Source organism: Protomyctophum bolini, assembly GCF_963924005.1.
Source record: "Protomyctophum bolini genome assembly, chromosome: 4".
NCBI classification, from domain to species: domain Eukaryota; kingdom Metazoa; phylum Chordata; class Actinopteri; order Myctophiformes; family Myctophidae; genus Protomyctophum; species Protomyctophum bolini.
This window is the reverse complement of record NC_137865.1, coordinates 37,575,004-37,599,441: the sequence shown is the minus strand read 5'-3', so window position 1 is coordinate 37,599,441 and position 24,438 is coordinate 37,575,004. Positions and strand designations below refer to the sequence as shown.

The 24,438-nt window shown below is 42.7% G+C and overlaps 1 protein-coding gene across 2 annotated transcripts; it reads right to left on the bottom strand.

Moving 5' to 3' along the window:
- On the bottom strand, window positions 1–22,485 carry chka (choline kinase alpha). 2 transcript variants are annotated; one of them, XM_080761864.1, is made up of 12 exons: window positions 22,021–22,485; window positions 21,332–21,440; window positions 18,524–18,577; window positions 11,578–11,691; window positions 10,608–10,741; window positions 8,221–8,325; window positions 7,950–8,008; window positions 7,456–7,543; window positions 2,889–2,997; window positions 1,233–1,339; window positions 1,024–1,105; window positions 1–891 (listed from the first exon to the last, which is right to left on the bottom strand). In XM_080761864.1, the coding sequence occupies exons 1-12, from the start codon at window positions 22,257–22,259 to the stop codon at window positions 832–834; spliced, it is 1,260 nt and encodes a 419-aa protein (XP_080617990.1). In that variant the 5' UTR covers window positions 22,260–22,485; the 3' UTR covers window positions 1–831. The 2 variants fall into 2 exon arrangements, with proteins under 2 accessions (XP_080617990.1, XP_080617991.1); XM_080761865.1 differs by lacking the exon at window positions 18,524–18,577.
- Window positions 22,486–24,438: the final 1,953 nt, after the last annotated feature.

Genomic DNA, 24,438 nt, shown 5'->3' with positions numbered 1-24,438 from the left:
TTATGTGGCATGGACCACTTGGCAATTCAACTCAATTTGTTAGTAAAAATAATTTTTCTTTTTTTAAAAGCACACCAAATTGTTCAAATACTTGAAACTATTCGAAATGGAAACAACCACGGCAAACTCAAATAAGTAACTTGAGTTTGTAACTTTTGTAATGACAAAAAGGTGGACACACTGACCCAACATGTTGGAAGTCACGATTGCACCGCATTCAGTGACAGCCAGCCAGTGAGTTAGCTTTTAAAAAGTGGGTCCGGGTTAACGGCACCTCGACGGAACTATATTCATATGAAACTACGGATAGCAGCAAGATGCTTCTGTAAGCTTAGGCTATTTGCCAAGAAAGGTTAGTTTTTCAGTTTTTTCACATTTCCATATGAGAATAATATAGAGTTATACATTGATGCAATGTTAACATTTTCAAATGGGAATCTGCCGATAACGGAAACCCACTCCAGGTGGAATAACTAATCTCTAATGTTAGCGATATGGTCTCAACAACGCAGAGGCATAGAGCAGTCCTGGCCAATAATGGGGGTTAGCGTAAGATGATGACTTTTTTTTTGGCCCTCTGGGAGTTGCGTACTTTCATCTTCAAGTAGCAATGCATTATGGGAAGTACTTTAACACCTAACCAGACAGTCAAAGTTTGGCTTTTTTGGTCCATGCGACACCAAATAGTAGCCAGCGAGTCAGCAAGCTCTCCTGCGGCGGAGAGTCTCGCTAAATCATGGATGACATGGACTCTGATTGGCTGAAAGCACTTCAATCTATATCTCTTCATCTTGCTGAGAGGCTCTATGCGTTGTCAATCATTTTCCTCCGTTAGACGCCCCAGATTTTCTTCTGCTGAAAGTAGGCATCAAACCGGGCCAGGGCGTACTCCTAAAATACATTTCAATATTTATGTAAATATATGTAAAACATTTGCATATAAAATACAGCAAAAGCTTTTATAAGCCATCTAAAAAACAATCAAGTCAACAACAAGAAAGAGCAAAAACCTCCGAGACCCACCATGTATCCAAATTCAATGGTGGAGATCCTGGCTTGGATGATGGACCACAAACCCCAAAAGAAGTGGGATGCCAAAGAGAACCTACAGACAGACAGACAGACAGACAGACAGACAGACAGACAGACATTCATTTTGTATTATCTATAGAACATAGAATAATTTAATCACACGGCATCATTGCAATACTTTAGTATCCTGTTGACCTCACCTGTTGACCTCAATGTAAATCTCTTCCTTCAGCTTCACTTTGTCTTCCTCACTCAGATTGTTAAAGCTTCCATCTGTCTCCCTCAGGTAATTATCAAGGAAATGCATCTGTCGGTAGAAACCACACGTAAAAGGTCATGCTGGGTTCTTTGTTAGATGAGTAGAGAACTATTATAAATGCACCAAATCTCTGTGCAGAGACGAAGAGTTCTTATAAGAAATCTCTTCTTGGCTGGTGGTGGTTTAATTGTGAACAAGTGAACACGAGCAGGATAAAGTACTGTATGCATCTTTTATACCCTACCTGGCAGGTTAAAACAAAATCCACCATATTAGCATTTGAATGCCTGAACTGCGTGAACGTAAACGAGGACAGGCAACGTCCAGCACCCCCGGACAGTTAGGAGTCAGGACAAGAGAGACATGGGGACTCGAGCCCCGCAGCCCCCACAGACATGACGTCACTGTCTCTGTGTGTGTGTGTGTGTGTGTGTATGTCTGTAATCCACATAACTCGACCGACTTCAAATTCGACACACACGTTCCGCACCCCCACAGGAAGTGCAGTGCCCGGTGTCGAGTCAGTCGGACCCAAGGTTGTCCAGAACCGCCACAAAAAGTCTCTAGTGTATAATAATCTTATTATAAAAGGGCCGGTCGCTTGGTCGCTGTCTATTATGCGCGGTCGCTGTCTATCTGTATACTTCCTTAGCATAGAGCAAGACAGCTGCTCGCTTCGAGCGCCTCCTCACAACGCACGGACAGCCTCACCGAACCTAGTGCCGCGCAGCCCTGTCCTGCAACCTCAATCTGCCCCGCATTACACACGCCAAACATTCTAACAATGTTAATTAAATTAATTTGCGTCAAAAAACAACTTATCTCCACGCAAATCACGTGTCACCAGTGAAATGCATGTTGGGACAGACACAGATTAATACTGGGACAGTTTTCCGTGCAACATTCCCCTTGCATTCTCCAATGCACCTCCCCTTTTTCACACCACCCCCAGGCAGGCATCAGACCCACACAGGGAAAATGACCCATACTACAGCTACTCTTGCATCAGTCGACATAACTTCCTCTTTGGGGAAGCATCGCGGACAAAGCGGGGCCAAATACAGGCAGATGCAATGACCAACGCTGGCTCAATAGCTCAGGAACGACACATTCCTAAATCACACAAAACATCTCATTCTTAACCTGATTAGATAAAGAACAAACTACAACTTGCTTTGAAGCCCAAAAAGCCAACCTCCGTGTTCACCGTTTAATAGCTTATATCTCCATGGGCAGCAGACGATGAGCGGTTACACCGAAAGTGAATATATTCAGTAACTTCCATTTATAGGCAGAATATCCCCACCAAATTAACATCACACATCAATGGCATACTTATGATTGTACTACAGCATTTACTTGCACAAGAAACTTTTAATTAGCCTAATTTTGCGCCCAACCCAACTTCCCTGTAAACATCTGTAAACAATTCCCCCCCTATCAGTAATGTCATCTATTACATCGCATTACCCACACTGAACATAATTTGCTGTTCGTATATTCAGAACGGGTAAGGACTAGTAATATATAACACCATATACAGTAGTAAACCACAGAAGTGGTAAGAAGCAGAAGCGGACTTTTCCTCCATACAGACCTGTTGGGCCTTTGAAGGGTAGTTCTGGGTGTTCACTTTGAAGAAGGGGAACTTGTCGTTGGTGTAGTCATACACCCATTCACAGAAATGGTTGCCGATGTCAAACCCCCTGCAAAGTAGTAGGAAAGGTAGACAGGCAGATAGATGGACATGGGGAGAAGAGAAAGAGAGTGGGACAGAGACATATGGAGATATTTGGATGATATCAGTGGATAAATTACAACCAAGCAAAGGGAGCAGCAACAATCACATCAGCTCTGTCTGTTGGAGGAGAATGTTCCCGGGCTGTTTCATAACTATGTGACATAAGGTGAAACAATGATAAGATCATCAAGACAGATATGGTATAAGATTACATAAAAGCTACCTACCCTACCCTACATAATCATATGGACAGTGCATACTGTACTACTATATATGCTGTACTACTTTATATACTGTACCATCTACTGTACTGTAGATACTTGCCTACACATGTGTCACATGCAAGTGCAAAGTGTAAAGAGTAAAGACCATTATCAGGTATTATGCATGTATTGTATGAACTCAACTCATAACAAGTTGAATATCAAAGCTATGCACACATTGAGATTGAATTCTGACTCGACTCTGTGGTGTATTAAAATCTTGTTATCTCGTGATCGACGATCAAACTATCTAGTATCTTGAGAAAACTAAACATTGTTTCATGAGATCACTTGATCCTTTTCTTGTGACCACAAGAAAACAAAATTAAGTCGTGACTGGTCGTTATCACAAGACAATCAAGAAAAAAAGGGTGTATACAACATGGCATCTTAGGGCTTCTATACTTTCATTTTTAATCGTTTGTCATCTTGTTTTCATAGCTGCCTACCACCCCACTGTGTCCTCAAGTGAAGGATATCTACAAAGCATACCACAGGCTGCCATGACAACCAGAAACCAGACACAATTCTCTCTCCCTCTCCCTCTCTGCAGGAGCTTGCATGTGTACTTGCATATAAACGGCATGACTGTAATCCATCAAACCAATTAAAGCCTTTAATTTATGCAAGAACAGGACAAGTTATACCGGAGCATTGTTTGCGGCAGGGAATGGTGACAAATTACAGTACATGTGTGTACGCGCACACATGTTGTGGCTAGGGCTGTCATGATTACAAATTTGAGCTGACGATTATACATTAAAACGTTACAATTTGTATTTCTGTTTTGCCTTTTAGGCTTCGTAATCACAAATTGTACAGGTCAGATATGACAAATAGCTTAAATATAGAAAGAAATCACGGACACAGATCTTTTGAGATATTTTTTTCTTTCTAAGAAATCTTTACAAAATAGCAGAAATAGTTGATCTACAAACGTACTTGTTGTAAGCTAGTATATCTGCTATTTATCGACCTGGAAATCATTTAGAAGATTATGCAAGAATAACTGCGATTATCTCAAAAATGCGATTAGGCGATTTTATAATAATTGTGACGGGGCTAATAATAGGCTCTGGCTCCCATTGTCCGTGTGGGTGGGCGGTGCTACATGATGTGTACATACATGTGTTAACAGTACACACGTGCAGGAGTTTAAAGCAGCCATGCGCATGGACTGAGAACAAGGACGGGGGGAAGGGTGAGTTTGTGTGTGCATGTGAAGGAAACAGAGAGGCATATGAGAGAGAGAGAGAGAGAGAGGGAGAAATGCTTTGGCAGAATCACTGAAGTGGGAACCAAGGCCAGTCTGCACTATGCCATTTCCCATAAACTGAGCCAGTCAGGAATTCCTGAGAGCGCGTACAAACACACACACACACACACACACACACACACACACACACACACACACACACACACACACACACACACACACACACACACACACCAAGTGCAAAGTAGCACACAGACACCACACCACTCCAACCCTGAAATCTTCCAGCGAAGAGTACAAAGAACGCAGAAGGCTGTACTGTACTGTCTTGTCTGGTCCGCCGCGTCCCCCCTCCCCCCAGACAGACAGACAGGAGGGCATTGATAAGACCGGTCCGACTCCATTATGTCCTATGCATTCTCCGGGGCCTTCCCTCCAAACGACGGTCGGTTACATAAAAAAGACTCATCAGAGCGGAGTGCTTGTGAAATATGGATGGAAGTCACGCTGCCGGATAAAGAAGCTGGCTCTGTGCCTTTCATCTCCCCGTCTTGCTTTCTTACCGTCTCACTCTGGATTCACTCTCTTTCTCCCTCTCACTTACTATTAGGCTCGCTCCCCCCCTCCCCCCCCCCCCCCCCCCCCACCGACTGCAGAGGTAGCATTAAATGGGAACTGGCTGTCTTCCAATGGCACACTCTGCTGTGAAGGGCATATGAGGCGAGGAGATGGAAGCGAGGGAGGGTGACGCAGCATAGTGCTAGACTGGAGCCTATTTGCACTGTCCGATGGGCCAGACTGATAGAATGGTCTGGTCCATAACTCCATATAAATATATATATTATATCCACTGGCTGGTCTTAAAGTTGCGACGTAGTGTTGTGAGCTTGTACTAAGACATCTGGCATCGGTCAGGCTCTAGTACTGTATGTTACAACCTCTATAGTGTAAGAGTTTGAGTGAGGACAACCATGTTAGAACATGTTTAGTGTTTATAGTGTATATATACTCAGTTTTGGTGACTGCAGCGCTACCAGGCTCACTGAGGGGGGGGGGGTGAGCTGTAGCCTGTAGCCATTCACTTCCATTGGCCAGACCAAGGAATCGGTTAAAACTTTGCCTTTCATGGGCATTCTCTGAGCTCACAGACCTTGTAAAGGCCTCTACATAGTCCGTTTTGTTCCTTGCATGGGGGAGTCAAACGGACACAAAAAACGGAAGGTTATTTTAGACATGCAGACTCCTTGCGTTTCTTGAGTTGTTTACGAACGACGGTCTATTATAATTTTTAATGTGCAAGCATCTACTCGCCCACTAGATGGCAGTTGGTGTATTTTATTACATGGATGCAATGCGTTAAAAAAAATTAGATTGTATAAACTGTACTGACGTCACGTGCCACTTTATTTTTTGTTATGAGTTGAGATGTAGTTATAACTGTATATAATGAGTTTTACACTATCATCAATCGAAGTAGGCTATATACCACTGCCGATCTACAAGCTCACACCACGACGAAGTTTTGCGTCTTTTGCTAGTGCTGTAATCAATGAATTATTGCATTCACACGGGCATATTACAGTCTACCATTCATTGTCAAAGGAAGTCGCTAGTGGATGATCATCAGCAACGGAAAACACATAGGCAATTAGGCATAGGATTAGGAGACACACACACACTCTCTCTCCGTTCTAATTCCGCTGAGTTGTCGTCTGAAAAGCAGGGCTGGACTGGGTCAAAGGGCTAACATTTGGCCCAAAAACATATTAAAGCAATGGGGGCGGCCCATTCTTTGGGTGGCCCATTGCCCACTGGACATAACGTCAGTCCAGGCCTGATAATCACTGACGAGTTTGCAAAGCAGTGCTTCGAACGCTGATGTCATGTTGTCCTGTTTAACTGCCAATGTGATATATCCATGCCGATCGTGTTCACGTTTACAACTCAATGTGCCTCTTTCAAGAGCGGTCGAGCAGTAGCCTGGGCACCATTTCATTTCGGTATATGATCCGGGCTGGAGCCGGATGATATGCTTACGTCATGTTGTAGGCAATGGTTTGCCTACAACAAACAGGAAGCTGTTTGTTGCTTCCTGTTTGATTAACCCATTGACGCCTGGTGTAACGTATACGTTGTTCTACCCTTGATGCCGGCCGTGCTCTCTGTGTCTCATCAGCTATTGCTATACATGTAGCAACATAACTATTTAAAAAAAAATCATCAGAATTTGAAGGTTTTCAGAAACCTTAGGTCAGGCCCTAGAAGGCGTTCCCAGATTTGGCCTCAGGCATCAATGGGTTAAAAGCAATAAAAGCTCTCGTAAGCGAGAGCTTTTATTGAGAGGGAAAAGGAAGTTGTCGCCGCCTGTTCATCCTGTCTGGCGACTACAAAACAATACTACAACATGACGTAACCACCTCATCCGGGCCCAGCCAGGATCATACGGACTTTTGAAACGGAGACCAGGCTTTCCTCCGAGGCGGTGGAAAGTCTGGTTAGGCGAGGTTAGTCGAGCAGAGGAGGAAAAGCCTTCTTGATCTCTGCGGCCTCCAGGTGGGCAGGGTGTCCTTGATGCAAGGTACACAACGGTAGCAATTTGGTTGCGTTGGCTTGGGATCAGATCTCAACCCGACGGAGCGAGACGCAAGACGTAACCGACGCAACGCAAGGGAGGAATTTCTCTCCTAGCGTCGATTACGTTCAACTCTGTCAAGCACTTAAGGCAGAGGAAATACATTTAGTACTCTACTAGTTTCATTTCAGATATCCGCCTTGCTGTTGGGCAGAAACGTGTACTGTATCTCTACAACAGTGTATTCAAAATGGTATACTTTGTCATAGACACACAGCATCGCGTGAAAGTAACGTGAATAGCCAAGCTCACAAAATGTCACAATGATACAGCATGTTGCAGCAACTGTGTATATGCCTCTTGCTAACTTACCTGTAATTGTAGCTGCTATATTCAAAGTCAATGAGCATCAGCTTCTGCTTGTCTGAGCCCTGGCGTCGGTTCAGCAGCAGGATGTTGCCTAAAAACCACCAGCATTATAATTATTTGCAATGACCATTATTTTCAATTCAATACTTGGAGAAAAACCTTTACATTAGTAGGGTGTCTCATCTTAAGCATGCAACATAGCCTCTACAAATTCCAGGATTACTTGCCTAGTTGCCTTAGCCCAGTGTTTCCTGTTACAATTCAATGACCCCCAAATTAAATGTATGTTAAACTGTGCCAAGGACTCCATACAGGATTTTAACGGTTAAAATCATTCAAATATATTAACATTTTATCCGCTATTTTCCAATATATAGGATTAAAACACAGATTTTAATGCTGCATTACTTATTTTGCTGGGGACACCCTGGAACCCACTCAGGAACCCCTGAGGGTCCCCACTTTGAGAAACACTGTCTCAAGCCATAAATCCATACCTTCTTGACAGTCGTTGTGGCAGAAGACTACAGGTGAATGGGTGGACTCCAGGAGACACCTGTGTGGATCACAATTACAACTCAGTGTTTTGGCATATTATATTAGTCTCTCTCTGGCAGCAGAAAGACAAGATTATCTGACATGCATACAAAATGCCCGTAGCTGGGAAGGACATTATTATTATTAGGAATAACCCACTTTCCAAGGTCAGAATGATCTTGGGACCGTGCACAGGCCTGTCCTTCTGTACACGTCCATATGGACTCTTACTTGAGCATATCCATCTCGTGAGGCAAGTTATAGCTGAGCAGGCGATTGAAACGACGTAGGTGTGACTCCCGGGTGAAGACCAGCCTCATGACTTGGTTCAGGTACCTGGTGGAGGATTGTATTATGATTATTGAGGTTGATGATATTAATAATAATCACTAATAATATTTTTTGTTTTATAATAACAGTCATTATCATCGCTATATGGCGCTATAACAGGCCAATGTGAAAAGGGTGGGATATATTCCTCAGCCTAGTAGGAAAGCCAATTAGGATGGAATATGAAATATCGGACAGATCCGTCTTGAACACATGACTATAGAGATAGTGTGTAACGATTTGCGGGACAGAATAAGTCTATATAAAAATGTGTTTTTCAAAGGTCGGCCTCCTGGTGGCGCTATAACAGGCCATTCTGGAAATTTTGGGGCAGAGGTTCATCGTTGGCATCCAGGGAGTGTGTGTGCCAAATTTGGCATCACGGAGATTAGCTGGTAACAGACGGACGGTGCAAAACATACTCTATCCCCTGCTGGAGACAATGATAGAGGCATTCACAACACAACCCTGACCATGTTATCTGTTGTTATGTGACACAGTCTCGTCATGCTATGATGACTCATCATCTGGAAGTACTATCACCGTTCAAAGGTCATGACAAATTCATGACATGCAACGTTATTCACAAGGTCAAAACAGAACCGTCCGTCCCCCCCCCGTCCCCCCCAACACACACACTGTACTCTGTTGTTGTTTTACATTTCTGTCTAATACACTATTCAATCACTCAATCAGTTCTGGGGCTTTAAAAATACCTTGCCAACAGACAATCAGGACAGGGCTAAAACATATCCCTCGTCCTGGTAATAATCAACAATGACCATTGAGACATCTTCGTTGTGTTTTTTTTGGGTGGGAAAATAACCCTGCACTCCACTGACACAGTGAGTGACCACTACCATCCCCCATACCCATCAGTATTTCATCTCCCTGCTATGTCAGATGAGTAACCCTGGTTCTGCTTCCTGTATGAATGGAGGGACAACTGGAGGCAGGATGGATGTGGCAGTTTCTCTCCTGTAGGGAGGATGTCAGAGTGGTGGTCTACCACCACTACCAGCCAGCCATGTTCTCTTTGTTCTCTCTGACTGTAATCAGTCCCAATAAAATGTTACATGCTAACATAATAGTTTTATGATATGAGCCGAGCCGAGATAGAACAGTGGGAGGGAGGAACAGCCTGGTGGTCAGGGTGTCTTGTCCTGTGTCAGTCACCTCTACAAAAACCACCCTATCAACATCTCACCTCAGCCATTGTGATCAGGTAACGGACTGACTGTAACCTTGAACAAACAGAGGTTTTGTAAACAGACAGAGACACATGACACTCTTGTGTTGCTTAACCTGCCTTAGCCTAAAAACTTAAAGGCTGGTATAGGACCCGACAGGGTACTTTTCCGTTGTGGACATTGCACAATGCAAATATTACACAACAAAGGGACTTAAAGCTACCTTCTTTGACTTTCCTGTCCTACCGGATTCGAACCCGCCGGGTCTCCTACACAAGTGATGAGGTTTTCTTTTTTTCCTTTTTTTAACCACTGATCTAATAGCCCACCTGCTTGCTTCAGATTGGACAAAATTGGACAATTATTGTAATTACTATAAAAAGTGACATAGTACAGCAGGTGCATCTTTAGCACAAAGTAAACCTAAAAATGAATGTCGGCCGGTGGGGTAATCCCCCACCACACACACCATGCTCCTTTTTGACTGTCACGTCTTGAATGTGGTCCAGTAAACTCTATTATCAATATGGAGAACTGTTATCATACGTCTTAAATAAGCAACATTCAGTCAGCTCAAGAATTCCACTGGCCTATACAGTATACACCTTCTGCACACCAGGACAGGATGACAGTCAGTAATATGACTCCATCACTGCACTGACCAGTGGTGAATTTATAAACTGGCAGTTCCATAACACCGTTTTTCCCCCACAATGATAGGTGATAGGGATTTTAGAAGGCCAATGTTATCTTCGCCATTGCTACCCATTGGATATTTACAATGGAAGTTTTGCATTCGGTTTTGGATAGATTAAATACATTTTCTGCATGAATAATTCAAACCCCTACAGGAACACAAGCATTGGAACAATGGCGAGGGAACGCATTGTAAACGCCACCATCTCAGCTTTATGACTACAAACTGTAGCACTCTTTTAGCATTGTGTATACATTTATATTTATAGGCAGCTGTGTATTTTTGGAGTGTTCCAAATCTAATCTAATATTCGTTGGTGTCCCTAATGTCCGGCACCTCCTGACCTAAATACAGGTACAAGAGGTGCAAACAATCTCCTCTGTGAAGTGCAAACGACTTACTTGTCCATGGTTCCAAACAGCCATTTGGGCTCCTTGTTGAAGGGCATCCTCATGCCATGGAACTTTGCCATCTTCTCTGCAACCTCAGATGAGATGCTAGGGTCGCTGAGCTCACAGGTGTCCAGTTTACGGCTCTGTAGTTTTAATAGAACATAATGATTTTATTCATTCAGAAACTGATGATACCATGTACAGACTGAGACAGCTTCAAATGAATCATTCACCTGCATAGTGCATACATACTATCACTTGCTAATCAGATCAAAAGCAAACCTATATTTTGTTGACCCTTGGATGGCACTTTTATTCACCATCATCATGGTGGCATAGGGGCACTCGGGTTCATAATATGGTATGGTTACCATTGTCCTAAGTCCAATTTATAAATCTTAAACTCAACTTTTACTTGAAATTGACCAATATTTTGAAGTATTTTTATACTTTGACTTGAGTACTGGATAGTGCTGCACGATTAATCAGAGAAAAGAAAAGATCGCAATCTAGATTCCTATGCGATCTCATTTCTAAATTTGAACAAGAATCGTGCAGCACTAGTTGGCTGTCCAATTCATTTTAGTTACTCTTACTTCCGTACAAGAGAGAGGTTTAAAGAGAGGTTTATGTCAAGCACTTTGATGTTGTCTGTTTAAAGCCCTACCGAGTTGGGTACTTTGTCCAGCACTGGTTAAAATGGATTTGATCTGGTTTAATCCAAAGAACCAGAGAGGTTTCCTATGCTTTGGTCACAGGTTAAGGGCAATAGTGTGTAGATAATGTCCATGTCAGCCGAGTGGAAAACTCATTGCGTAACAGTTTACCGACTAGTGGCTGGAGAGCAGATGTTTTATGGTTTATTAATTCTCTCGTCAATCATACATCATTGAACAGAACACCAACATAACCATAATGCCGTGTAAGACATGGGAGGTGGTGCCACGCAAGCACAAGCACACACACAATGCTGACTTACAGGGACATACTGCTCTAGTCGACCGGGGGGAAAGATGCCATAGAGTTTGGGTCCCAACTCTCTCTCTGCTAGAATTGCAAACATCACACTCTCCAGGACCATGGCCTCTGCCCCCTGGAATGACATGAAAGCACAAAGCAACAAAACATTATAAATAAATGCCACGGACGGTACAATATGTACGACTGTTGTCCATCACCGTCCGCCACCAGAACAGTGTGAGAAATTAGATGAGTGGGTTGAAAAGCTTCAATGGTTCCAGAAGGAAGCTGGTGAAGGAATGAGAGGCGTTGTAATTAGTTAGGGCTATAGCTTGGTACACTGTGGTGCGATCCATGAGGAGAGGACGACAGCACATAGATTGTGTCCGTTGGCCCAGTGAATCCACCAGTCATCACTCTATAGCTGCCGAGGCAGAGTGGACAGCCTGGCCTTTCACTTCAGGAGGAACGTACACGCGCATGCATGTTAGTGAGAGATTAGAGAGAGACAACACAATACAGTGACACACACACACACACACACACACACACACACACACACACACAGAGGAGTGCTCATCTCTGGCCAGTGTTACTGTGGAGAATGAAACCTCCCACCAACAGATAAAACATGTGCCTCTGGAGCCAGAGAGAGGGAGTTTACTCAGGCGGTGTACCAGATCCCATGCTGCTGCCTTGGTTCCATTCTGTTCTACTGGAAAGACAGATAGGCCTGCCTGGGCTCAATACCAAATGGAGGTCATTAGCAGAGTGCTCTGGCCAAGGAGTTCAGCAATCAGCAGGTGCTGGACCCCTTTCTAGCACTGGTTCTCAATTGGGGTCCCGCAGCCGTCCCTGGAGGGGATTTCCGGGGGCCGGCAGCAAAATTAATAACAGTTTAATAAACACAAAACATCTTCCGTTATGGGAATAAGAAGGAATATTTTCAAATGCACATCATGTGAAAACATTTGAGAACCACTGCTAGAGCACAGCAGCCATACCTACTTATTGTACTTATACAGGTAATGTTGACATTGAGATGCACAGGACAGATTAGAAGCCAAAAGCAACATGGATACATAGTATCGTCTGTTACCAATCTTCAGATGATTAATCGGTGCATCCTTAATGGAGGCAACAGACAGACATTTTACTAACAACACCATTTGGAAAACTAAAGAAGATGGTGTGGGTATGTCGTATATCTTGCAGCATAAGTAACTAAAATACCCCAGTTACCTGTCCCCTACTGATGCGTTATTACCGTGAGGGGGTTATCTGATAGTCCAATAAACAGGCTGTACACATAAATCATGGAATCACAAGATCTGGCGTTTTAATGATTGCCCGGGATACTTATCCCAAATTGAATGGTCATGTGATATGCATATGAACAGCAAAGACATATATGAAAGCACATACGACCTGTTACATCACGAATCAGATTTGATCATATCAGTCCGTTGATCGGGGCGCTCCTTGAAGCACAGGCCAGAGAGGTTGTCTGTCCTGAAGAATTCTGACGTGTCTCTCCTTTTTCAGACACTATATAGGAATCTTTCTGTCACTCTGTGACCTTGCTTGAGCACAGCTAGGGTGCACACTCTTATGAATAATGGTAACTGCTAAAGGGTCTACTTTACCCCATCACTACCAAAAATAAACAAATTCATAATGGCATCAAATTGCTGCAGACCAGAACTATTATTTAGTTTGGTCCATTATAGCATAAGCTTAACTATGTTCTTTTGACTTATTTGATGGGCCATCACTTACATCAAATGTAAGAACCTCAAATTCCTGCTCACCATTTCTGGGATATGGAAAGGCATACATTTCTGATTTTCTGTGTCCGACTATGCTAGCCAGCAATCAATTTGCATTTCAATGCGTCCTGAAGAGAACTCTCGAGGAGAGTGTGTGTTATCACAATACCTTGTCTAAATCACCATGTTACGGTGACTTATAGTGTGCTGTATATGCTTGCATATAATTACCGTTATTGTTGAGACTGTGTTCAGGGTTTGAATACCAGCATGTGCTAATGACATTATAACACATTCAGAATGTTGGTGTCATGTTACAACCTAAATAGCAGAGATCCAGTTAGTGATATAGGATCAATCCAATTAATACAGAGTCTGTGATACTGTTGGTATCACAGACTGTTGTAAATTAATAAAGTTGACAGTGACACATTGAACTAGTAGTCTTAAATATGCTCTTTCGAGTCATTTGATGTAAGAACTTGGTGGTAAGTAAAACCTCAAATTCCTGCTCATCATTGCTGGGTGTTTGACTAGACGGTATGCTAGCCAGCAACAATCACTTTCCATGTATATGTCCTGAAGTGAACTCTCCTCCACTAAATCGTTGTGGAATGTTACAGTGACTTATATATAGTATACCGTGCTGTATGCATACAGTATAAACAATTGCTGAGACTGTGTTCAGTGTTGAATGCTGGGCTCTTTGGCTGTGAGCCAAGGAATGCACTCATTGCAGGAAATGAGCGTGATGGAAACAATAGTGGTTGATTTGTGTCAGTAGATGCTACACGTTATTTGGAAACATGTGCTAGAAGCGGCTTTCTGAAGACTGAAATACACAGAGACTCAGAGCCACACACCTTCCTATCTATAATATAATGACAATCCACTGGTTCTTAAAACGTTTTAACCCCGTAACACTGAGAATCTATGAGTTACAGTCCAGTAAGGGTCCATTTGGTTCCTAAATATCAGAAGATTAGCTGGGAACCCCTCGGGTCCTATTTTGAGAGGCATATTCATAGTCCAGTTTTCGGTGAAGAGGTGACCACCGTGGTTAGTAAAAACAGAGAGATGTGTTGTGTGAGCGGTGACCACCGCAGCCTGACGTCATGTTGTAGTTTTCGGTGGTCACCTCTTCACCGAAAACTGGATAGGCCTTTAGACTCACTAAATTATGTCGCCCTCCGGGGGTTCTGGGATGAAAGTCTTAATCAATTCTCAGTACTGTGTAACGTAGTTGAAGTAGGACTCATAAAATGTCCCTGGGACACATCTAAAAGACCACCACTTGTTCCCGGGACCCATTACATTGAAAACCTATTTTCATCACTGAAATGCACTATATATTTGATATATTTCATATTATGCAATTAAAGACACTATTAATTACTATAGGGATATTTTCATTATAATATCTATTTATTGCTAGCTAGGATTTCAATTCTAACACACAATGCAAGGTACACCATAAAATGCAGTCATCGGATGCTCACAGTGTAAAGTTTACACTGTGAGCAGATTAACAGATTTGATCTTTTGACCATGTACAGGGTCTGCTACGTGTTTGGACTGTGATCTTCCTATTGCCCCACCCATGTTACGCAATGCCGTATAGTACCAGCAGAGTGCTGACCACCACAGGCAGATCCCAATCCCGCGCGACACAGATGGGCTATTTCCGGCACGTTAGGCCACCGTACAACAAAGTATAAATCAAGCATGAGCCTGCGGCGCATACGTACACCAGAGAGTAGTAACTTTCTTGGAAGGTGCCACACAAGTCATTCATTAGGTCTGTGACAGTAGTGTACATGGTCTCTGTTACGGTGTTTACACTACCACACAAACGGCCAGCACGTGCTGATGACACTTACGTTCAGAATGTCGGTGTCATGTCCGGTGACCTAAATACCAAAGATCCACTTGCTGATATAGGATCATCCCAATTACCGTCTGTGATTCTGTTGGTAGGGGATCTCTGTTACGGTAAACGAATCGTGTTGACACACGTCATAGTAGTAGCCTAGTGTGACGTCAGGCTACCGAGCATTCGGGGGTGTCAAAATAGTAGTGGCATTAACCTACAGCCAGACTTCAGGGCAATGATAACAATCATTGACTAGTGCTTTCATGTATTGCGAGAATTTTATTTAGCCTACTCCCTGAAGAAACGACAGGGCTGCATACTACCAACATGACTTTATTAGGTTCAGTTTCATTGGGACAATGTTCTTTGAGTGTGCAAGAAAAAGAAAAACTTACATTTTCGCTTGGTCCCATGCAGAAAGTGTTTCAGTCTAGCGGTTTCTTTTAGGCATTAGATCTAACGCAGTTACGATATGAGTCAGTTGTAAGTTATATGACAACTAGAGTGCCCTTAAGGCGTTAATGGTCAAAGCTACTGTATCTAAGCTGTGACAGCTAGTGTCCAATGGGCGTGACGTAATTTACCCCATTATTTACTTTGTGATAACACAATCCATTTCATTTCCTGTGGCCCGTTTGATATGATAGAGACTGTTTGGTGGTTTCTGTGAGTTGGCTCACTCTCTCCGCCAAGTCTTCTACCGATTTAAAGGTTAATGATCAATTATTTTGTTGCCGTTCTGTTCCACCACAACTCACAAGCTGAGGAATTGCAACATGTGTACAACGTTTCCTTCCTTTTAAGCAATTTACAGGAAACAGAAGCTTCCGCTTCTATTTGAGGTTTCACTTCTAGAAGAAGAATTGAAGAATCTACTCAAATAACAACCTCCCTGGGTTAGGGTCTGGATTAAAAACATATCCCAGATAACACAAATCGGTTATCTGTTAGTGGTCTCAGACCATCATTACTCCCCTGTTTTTTCAATGGATTTTGGTACTGAGCTACTGTACTGACCTTGAAATGGTGCAGCTGGGCTAGCAGGGCTAACAGAGCTAACCTTGAAACGTATCTATTCAGTAAATCCATGGCTGGTCAAGGATTTCGGACACATCTGAACCTAACAGAAGGGATACTTTTGTTGCACTCATCCATCAACACACAGAGGTGAACACTTTTGTAGGATAGCTACAGTATGCAACATTATGAACCGGTGCCATGGCATATATAGTGAAGTGAACAAATGCTAATATTTGTTACAAAAATAACACCTGGAAGAGATTTTATATTATACACAATCAAAAAGTGTAAAAACTGACCCACATTGAGGGTCCGTTTACACTAACAACTACTGCTAACAACTACCAAACATAACTGTAATGTAATGTCCATCACTTCTCTCTACTGTAACATTCAAATAAATCAATGACCGTGCATTAACATAATCTTTAAATAGAACTATGGTGTCAGTGAACAGACAGCAGATGGTCAGACTAACTTTATAAATTCCCAGATTAGATCCTAATAAGCTTTTCGCCCGACAATAATACGAGGAGGACCTGAGAAGATGTTACTCATATTCTGCATCAGATTTACAATATGCTCCTCACTACGGTCTAAGGCAGCGTTTCCAAATATAACATGGCCATGAGTCACGACTCACAACACATTTTGTATGGGTCACCAGTAACTATTTTAACCTTTCTACAAAAATCTGTTTCGTGTTCTTCAAAAATCAGCGTGCTGCCGTGTTTTCAAATAGGGCCCGAGTTAATTTATTTATTTCTGTACGTTTGGGTCCAGGCTGGAGATTAGAAACACCACATTTGTCTTTTGGGTCTCGAGCTGAAGAGGTCTGGGAACCTCTGGTCTGTGAGGGTCAGAGATAGATGCAAGGGGGGGAAGTTGTCCTCAAGTTTAATGCTTGTTTAATTAAAATGCTTGTAGTGCACCGAGAGAGACAACAATGGCTGACTGCTGAGTGATGACCTCACCACCTCAATCACATGAGGGATGGTGGTGAGTCATGCGTGGAGGTTGGGGGTTACGGTGACACGACACACAGGAAGCATAAAGGCATTTCTAGGTCACTGGACTCTCGGCTGAGCTGATGCCTCAGCTGTGTGTGCAGTACAAACATAGTGTGTTAATTAAAGTCGTAAAGTGTAAAAGTGGACCCCGCAATTAATGGGTCCATTTTTACACTCTCAGAATGTAATTAACAGGCTTTTTTATTATTGTGACTGTACCCAACTGCCCTACATCAGTGACCAAAGCTCGTCTGAACGATCATCAAAAAATGAAAATACTGAGACGAAGATTGAACATTTCCAAAAATCTGAGAGTACATGACCGAGATTTTCTCATATTGGACCATTCATTTACAGTAGGTTTAATTACACAGTAACAAAAACACAGTACTGCATCAGCTAACTATAGCAATTACTAATTACCTATGCCAATTCAATTACTTAATGCCTCCAGTGACTTGTACCAGAGCTTGGAAAGTGAACTGTGTGACTAGACTGGGGATTATCATCATTCCACAGATTCTTCCTACAAGATGACCACTGTCTGACCATACTTGGCAAGACCAAGACCAACTTGGCCAGACCATATAAACGATAATCACATACAGTACCCATATGGGTAGAGAGTCTAGAGACAAACTGAAAGATATCATCCTTGTCCAAAGGATAATCACATACAGTACCCATTATCCCATATAGGTAGAGACAGAGATATCAAAATAAACGGTTACTTGTCAGGAAATGGAAAAAAGCACCCGCGTTCCAGAGTGGATTCAATAGTTAGTCACATGCTCTTGTTAATACTTTTCATTGGTTAGATATTTATAAATCTGGCATACCTACTTTTGGGCTTAATGTTATGAGCAAAAGGTTTTTAGAAAGAGACACAAACTAATCAGAAATCAGGCGAAAATAGCTAGCAGATCTAACAAGCTCAAAATGTGTCGCATTAAGGTGCATAATGAGCTTGTAGAAAGACTATTTTCGCTACTTTATACGTCATAGTATGAAGTATAAAATAGGTCATTCATATGCGAGTTTACAGTTCCACAAGATTTCTGTGCAACAACGACCATATTTGCCCAATAACCATACCCATATGGACAGAGAGGAGGAGGATATACATTCAACACGTCATGAGCAACATGTGAATTCCTAAGGGCAAAAAAAGAAAGAACATTGAGGGGCCTAGACACGTGAGGCGGGTCATGCTAGGTTAACAGAAACATCTGGGTGGAAACTGGCGACACCCCAGGCAGAGAAACGCATCGTTGCACCAGCATGGTTACTTACTTTGAAGTGATTTTCTTTGTTTGACTGTCGGGAATCTCCTTTATTACAGGACATCTATCAACAAAAGAAAGAGGAAAGAACTATCCATGAGTAAATGCAAATCTCTGAAAGTGATGTACTGTAAAAGCCTAACCGTGCATATTACAGTACAGTGTGACCCCCCCCCCCCCCCCCCCGCCACCAAAGCCGTTACAGTACTGTAAAAGCCTAACAGTGCATTATTACAGTACAGTACGATCCCCCACCAAAGGCGTTACAGTACACTGGATGCACCTGCCAGACAGAGATACGAGTCGGATAAAGTGAGGAAAATTATACGGATAAAAACTACGTCTGAGGAGAAACAATAAAATGTTTTACATCCTCAGTGGCACATGCCTCATTTATATTTTGTTGTATCATTGCTTGCTCACTGAAAATAACAGATTTCAACTGCAAAACATGATACATTACATCAACTCAGTCGTATAATGAAGTATAATTTTGCCATTAGACCACATGGTCTGTGGGCCTAAACTATTTCAAACTGCATCGGTGAGATAATGATGTGTGGAATGAAGGTTTTTATACTGAGCGCCACTGTAACAATGCTACTGGCTTGCATTCTCTAGCAGCTAAAATGGATACGCCTAATCCACGTTAGCAGGTGGACTCCTGTATGTTTTATTTAGTGGATCCTTTGTTCATCTAAAAAGCACTTCACATAACTTCATTGCCAGGAAACGGTCTTTGCTGCGTTTGCCGTTTGTTTTATAGTTAGTGATCGAGAACGGATTCCCTTTAATAAAAACATCTCTATGTTCCTTAATGATATTAGCTTTTTGATGAGACATCAATAATTCCTGGGACGCTGTGCAGGCTTGAAAGAAATGGCCACAGTTACCTTGGTGAAGGACACAGTGCCATCAGGTCTCTTTCAGACAGCCCTAGCAATAAAAGCTAACTACTCATTAGCAGCTATACTGACTTCAGTTAATACTTAATGTAGTAGGACACCATCAGATCTGGGGTTAATAGGGTTTCAGTTCAAAATGTGTGGTTGCAAATGACAATTTTGAACACCAAGAAAGACACAGACAAGGCAAGGCCAAGAATAACACGTTCACGTCTTTGTTTTGGTGCTCATGGGGGGGGGATGGGGGTTATTTTATCATGACCTATAATGTTAGGGTAAACACTAACAGACAACATGTAGTGTAACTGTAAACAATGCCTCCAACTACACTACATTGCATAATTCGAGACATTGACCAATTAGAATCGATTGTTTTCGTAAATCTGGTAGGAATTTGTCTCAGTCTAATATTTATCTGTGTGATGAGTCTGCTCCCAGCCTCCCACCCCCTCTGATAGTGACTGAATTATCTTGTCAGTTAAGTGGTTCCATTATGAATGGTTCAGAATGCACCTGCACTAGCGAGGCGCATGAACTCTGTAACTCAAACGCCACGTCATGTAGTGAGATAAAATTGCCTCTATCACAGCAAAGTTAGCTAATATTGAGTGAGGCCGGCCTGCCAAAATAAGTACATTGTCTCGTCTTCACACATGTGAAGCAACAACACAGCATTCTCTTTCAAAAGCAGAACAAGCATTTTGTTATTGCTGTCCTGGCGTTTTCCGCTCTTAGTGAGCCGAAACGCTACAGTCTTACGCAGACTTCTGTCCACTAGGTTGGAATGTTTGGCTGATGACAGACTTGCCTTTCAAGAACACAGCCTAGGCCTTATTTATTTTATTTCTTTAAAGGAAAAGACAAACGGGAGAGGTGTAGTAGTGATCTTTACGTTTCCCTCCATCCATACTGTATCTTCCCAGCAGGACGGCTGGTTTACGCTATTATACAGTATGTTTGTCAGGTCTTTAACCACTTGAACCCCAGCATCCCTATTCTAGGGGGAAGGGGGGGGGACATTCGCCAGAAATAGCAGATCTACAAGCTCACAACGTGTCCCATTGCGACACGTTGTGAGCTTGTAGATCGGCTATTTTTGGCAAAGACATTCGGTGCAGAGTGATAAAAGATCCTAAAAGCACATGTATCAACTCAAATCCGTGTCACTAGTAGGAAGAGACGGAGGGGTTTAAGCGGTTAAAGGAGGCTGAGACTTCAGCGATCTCATACTGTACCGTGTTTGTTTGGTGGGTTCACCTGGGAACAAGTTTGCTCAAGGCACGCTCCTTTGGGGTGCCTACGGCAAAGAACACATGCATGTACAGCCATGGGGGTACATCACTGCACTCAACAATGGCGAACACACATATACACACACACACACACACACACACACACACACACACACACACACACACACACACACACATAATCAAATCACCCCTCCGCCCACACACACACACACACACACACACACACACACACACAAAACCCTGTAGGGGTGGAGTCTTCACATCACTTTCTCTGGTAAGAGATCCAACAAGCAGGTAAACATTGCAGTGAACTTTCACCTCAGTTCAATGACTCAATATAAGATAATGGCTATAGATGATCAATACACTCTTCTGTTCTAGCTACAGAATAGTTGTTTTTCGTCGTTGGCACTTCATCATGACCCATACCATACCAGTTATGTTTTCTTCTTGAACAAACAACTGATTTTTGCTTTTTTTTAAGAGAAAAAAAAAGAATACATTTCAACTTGGCTAAAGTCATGGCATGATGGCAAGCAATTTCCTCATGTTAGATGGCAAAACAGATGATGATATTATTAGCATGTGTATGACGAAGATGCAGTCCATGTCTTGAAAAGTTCTAGTTGGAAGGGGAGAAAGGCCTGGTAAAATACACACCTGTAATATCGCCCCATAGAGGCGAAGGAGGACATTCCTTGGTTCATCTTCAACATTGTTCACGTTGTCGGGGAGAGCACAGAGGAAGAGTTTGTTGCTCAGACCACCCCTGGTGGAGGAAGAGAACCAGGGAAGAACAACCAAAATGTCAGGATACTGCATCATTAGGGAGGAGATGCAAGATTCAACTTAATTAATCGGGTGGGGCATTTTGATCGGGAATGGGATGCTAGATTTACATAATTATGCTATAATTTGTCCCACTGTCCGGGCGAATGAGTCTCATCAGTATGCTTAAAAAAAAATCCCATTAATTTAGATTTTGTTCATGAGTAGCCTGCCCTGAAACACTTGCCACACCTCTAAAATTCTAGACCAGTTTTCGGGAAAAAGCTCATCTTGTGAGATCTGATTATTTACTCACATCCATAATGCCAGACCTAAATCTGAAATGTATTAAAATGGCATAATTCTGACAATTCTATTTATAGGCTTATAATCTCTATGCTAGTGCATTCCTACAACTCGACTGTTTAAAATGGTCGAGGATAGAGAGCATCATGACATTACAGTTATCATCGATTATTAGCCTGCATGATTCGTGCACATTTAATCTGGTAGGCCAATTTGTGTAGCGTCTAAATGTAAATAAATGCAACTTAAAAGGATAACAATATATCCGACGTTACCTTATGATGGTGATTTGAAACTCGTCCTCGGAAAGCGTTTTCCAAGCCCCGTGGAGAAATTCCTTGCACCACAGATAAGCCTTGTGCTTGGTCTCCTGGTCTGGCTGGTCGGGACGGATGATGTCCTTGCAGTCATCCTCCGCAGTGTCGGGCTGGACCTCCAGCGCGTTCTCGGTCACCAGGAGACCCAGGGACATGGACGGGGAGGAAGATACCCCATTGATGAATTTCGTCTTCATTTTTTCTATTAAATCGGTTAAAAACAAATCAGCTTGCTCTGGGGGGGAAATGGCAATATGTTTTCTTTGTTTCGCTGTGGGTTTGTATGATTGGGAATGGATGTCTTCGACAGCGGTTCTAACGAGTCTGGTGTTTTTTTATTAAGTGAGAATGCGTAATTTTCTAGTATTCAGAGATGCTGAATGATCACGGGTGTTGCTGCAGGGTTGAGGGTTGCTCTCTCAATGGCACAGTGGCATCGAATGAATTAACGGGAACATCGACACAGCTTTTCACACACAACGCGATTCACTGGCTGGGAGGGAGAAGTTTGTATTCACACGTCCGCACCCTTTCTCTCACCCCATTCGTCGGCGCAGGGACCCTTTCTCTTGTCTCCATTGGTTGGGGCAGGCGCAGCTCCTAAAGCTAGGGTTGCCATGTCCGCTTATTATAAGCGACTTCGTGCTACCTTTTCTATAAAGTTGCTGGTACTGTACGCAGTGGAGGTAGGCTTGATTGATTGATTGATTGATTGATTGATTGATTGATTGATTGGCATTTTTTATTCACAGTTCACACTAGTTATTCACTCTGTTTAATATTTTGGTGTCAGCGTGTTGGCACAGGAAAGGAAATATGTGGTGGGGCCAGGTGGGCCATATTGTAAATGCTTTATGGTGTTGTCCACAGTTAACAGTTTTGTTTGTGCTTGAAATGTACTGTAATTCTCCAATCTGAACAAATTCATCAATCAATCAATCAAATGCATTATAATTTAAGTGTGTCTGAATAATCGGACTGCAAAAGGCAGTCAGACACGGAAATAAAATGTGCCTTGTTTCTAAACGTGTAGTTTCTTCTTTTGTCTTCCCCAGTCCCCCCTAATGTCGTCAAGTCAAGGAAGGAAGAAATAACCTATTTAAAGAGAAATATATTTCTCTTTTAAATAGCCGATGCTTAAAGTGCTCCGCTTATTTTGTGCTTGTTTTCATAGACCTGGTTGCTTATTTCTGTCACACAGTCTAGCATCACTGCTTAAAGCTTGTACGAGCGGTGTAGCTTGGACAAAAAGAGTGGATCTATAAACTCACAACGCGTCGCTTCGTGGCACGCTTTTAGTTTATAGATCATCAGATCTCTTTGGTCCGCTACACTTCCGTACTACGGAGTATATTTTTTAATTCCCAGGCAGGCATGTATCCCACACCCAAAACAAAGCTGTAGCCCCGCCCCCAAATCTTTCCTAAATTCCTACAAGTCATTCATTCCATTGAATCTATTCTAAAGCTTATCTTGTCTATCTATAGTCCATATTATCCGATCCATTTTGTGTGTGTGTGTGTGTGTGTGTGTGTGTGTGTGTGAGGACTTGCGAGGTGTTGTACTGTCCCTGTTGTACTGTACAGTCTATGGCATAGACTCTATGCCAGTGCCACCATATGAGACTAGCCTAGTCCTGAGCACTGTCGTCAGAGACGCTGCTGAGTGACATTCTTGCTGTATCATTCATGATTCCAAACATGTGTCATAGGCTTGTGATTGTAACATAACTGCACCCATAATTGTGCATTTTCCTTTGTGTGGACATAAATAAATTCTTAAAATGTGTGTGGGTGTGTGTGTGTGTGTGTGTGTGTGTGTGCGCGTGTGTGCGTGTGTGTGTGCGTGCGTGTTTATGGTGAAACCTCATAGACTACATCAAGCCTTGTGACACGTCAGTCATCACGCCACGATATATGGCCATCTCCATGTGAAGATCATGACACTGACCTCATCAAACCCTGGATAGCCTTACATGGAGAAGACTAGATCATTACCTACAGTAGATCTGTATGGAGCCGGCCAGCAACAGCTGACCTCAAACATCAAACCCTTAGATCTCCATGTGCTGACCTGTTCTGACATTCCATATGTTGATCCTACCACACCCGTCCTTCCTCTTCGATGTCTCCCTTTTGAATGATACCTGTCCATTCAAACTCTAGACGGGCCTGCCCGAAAGTTATAGAGTTCTCAACAGGCCCGAAAATTAAGGCCCGGCCCTACCTGAGCCCTCGACTCGTCAAACCCTGCCTGCATACACTCAAGACACTGCCCCCACTGTTACCCTTAGATCTCCATATATGGAGCTGACCTGTTCTGACATTCCATATATGTTGATCTGACCTCATCAAACCCTGTACACTCAAGACATGC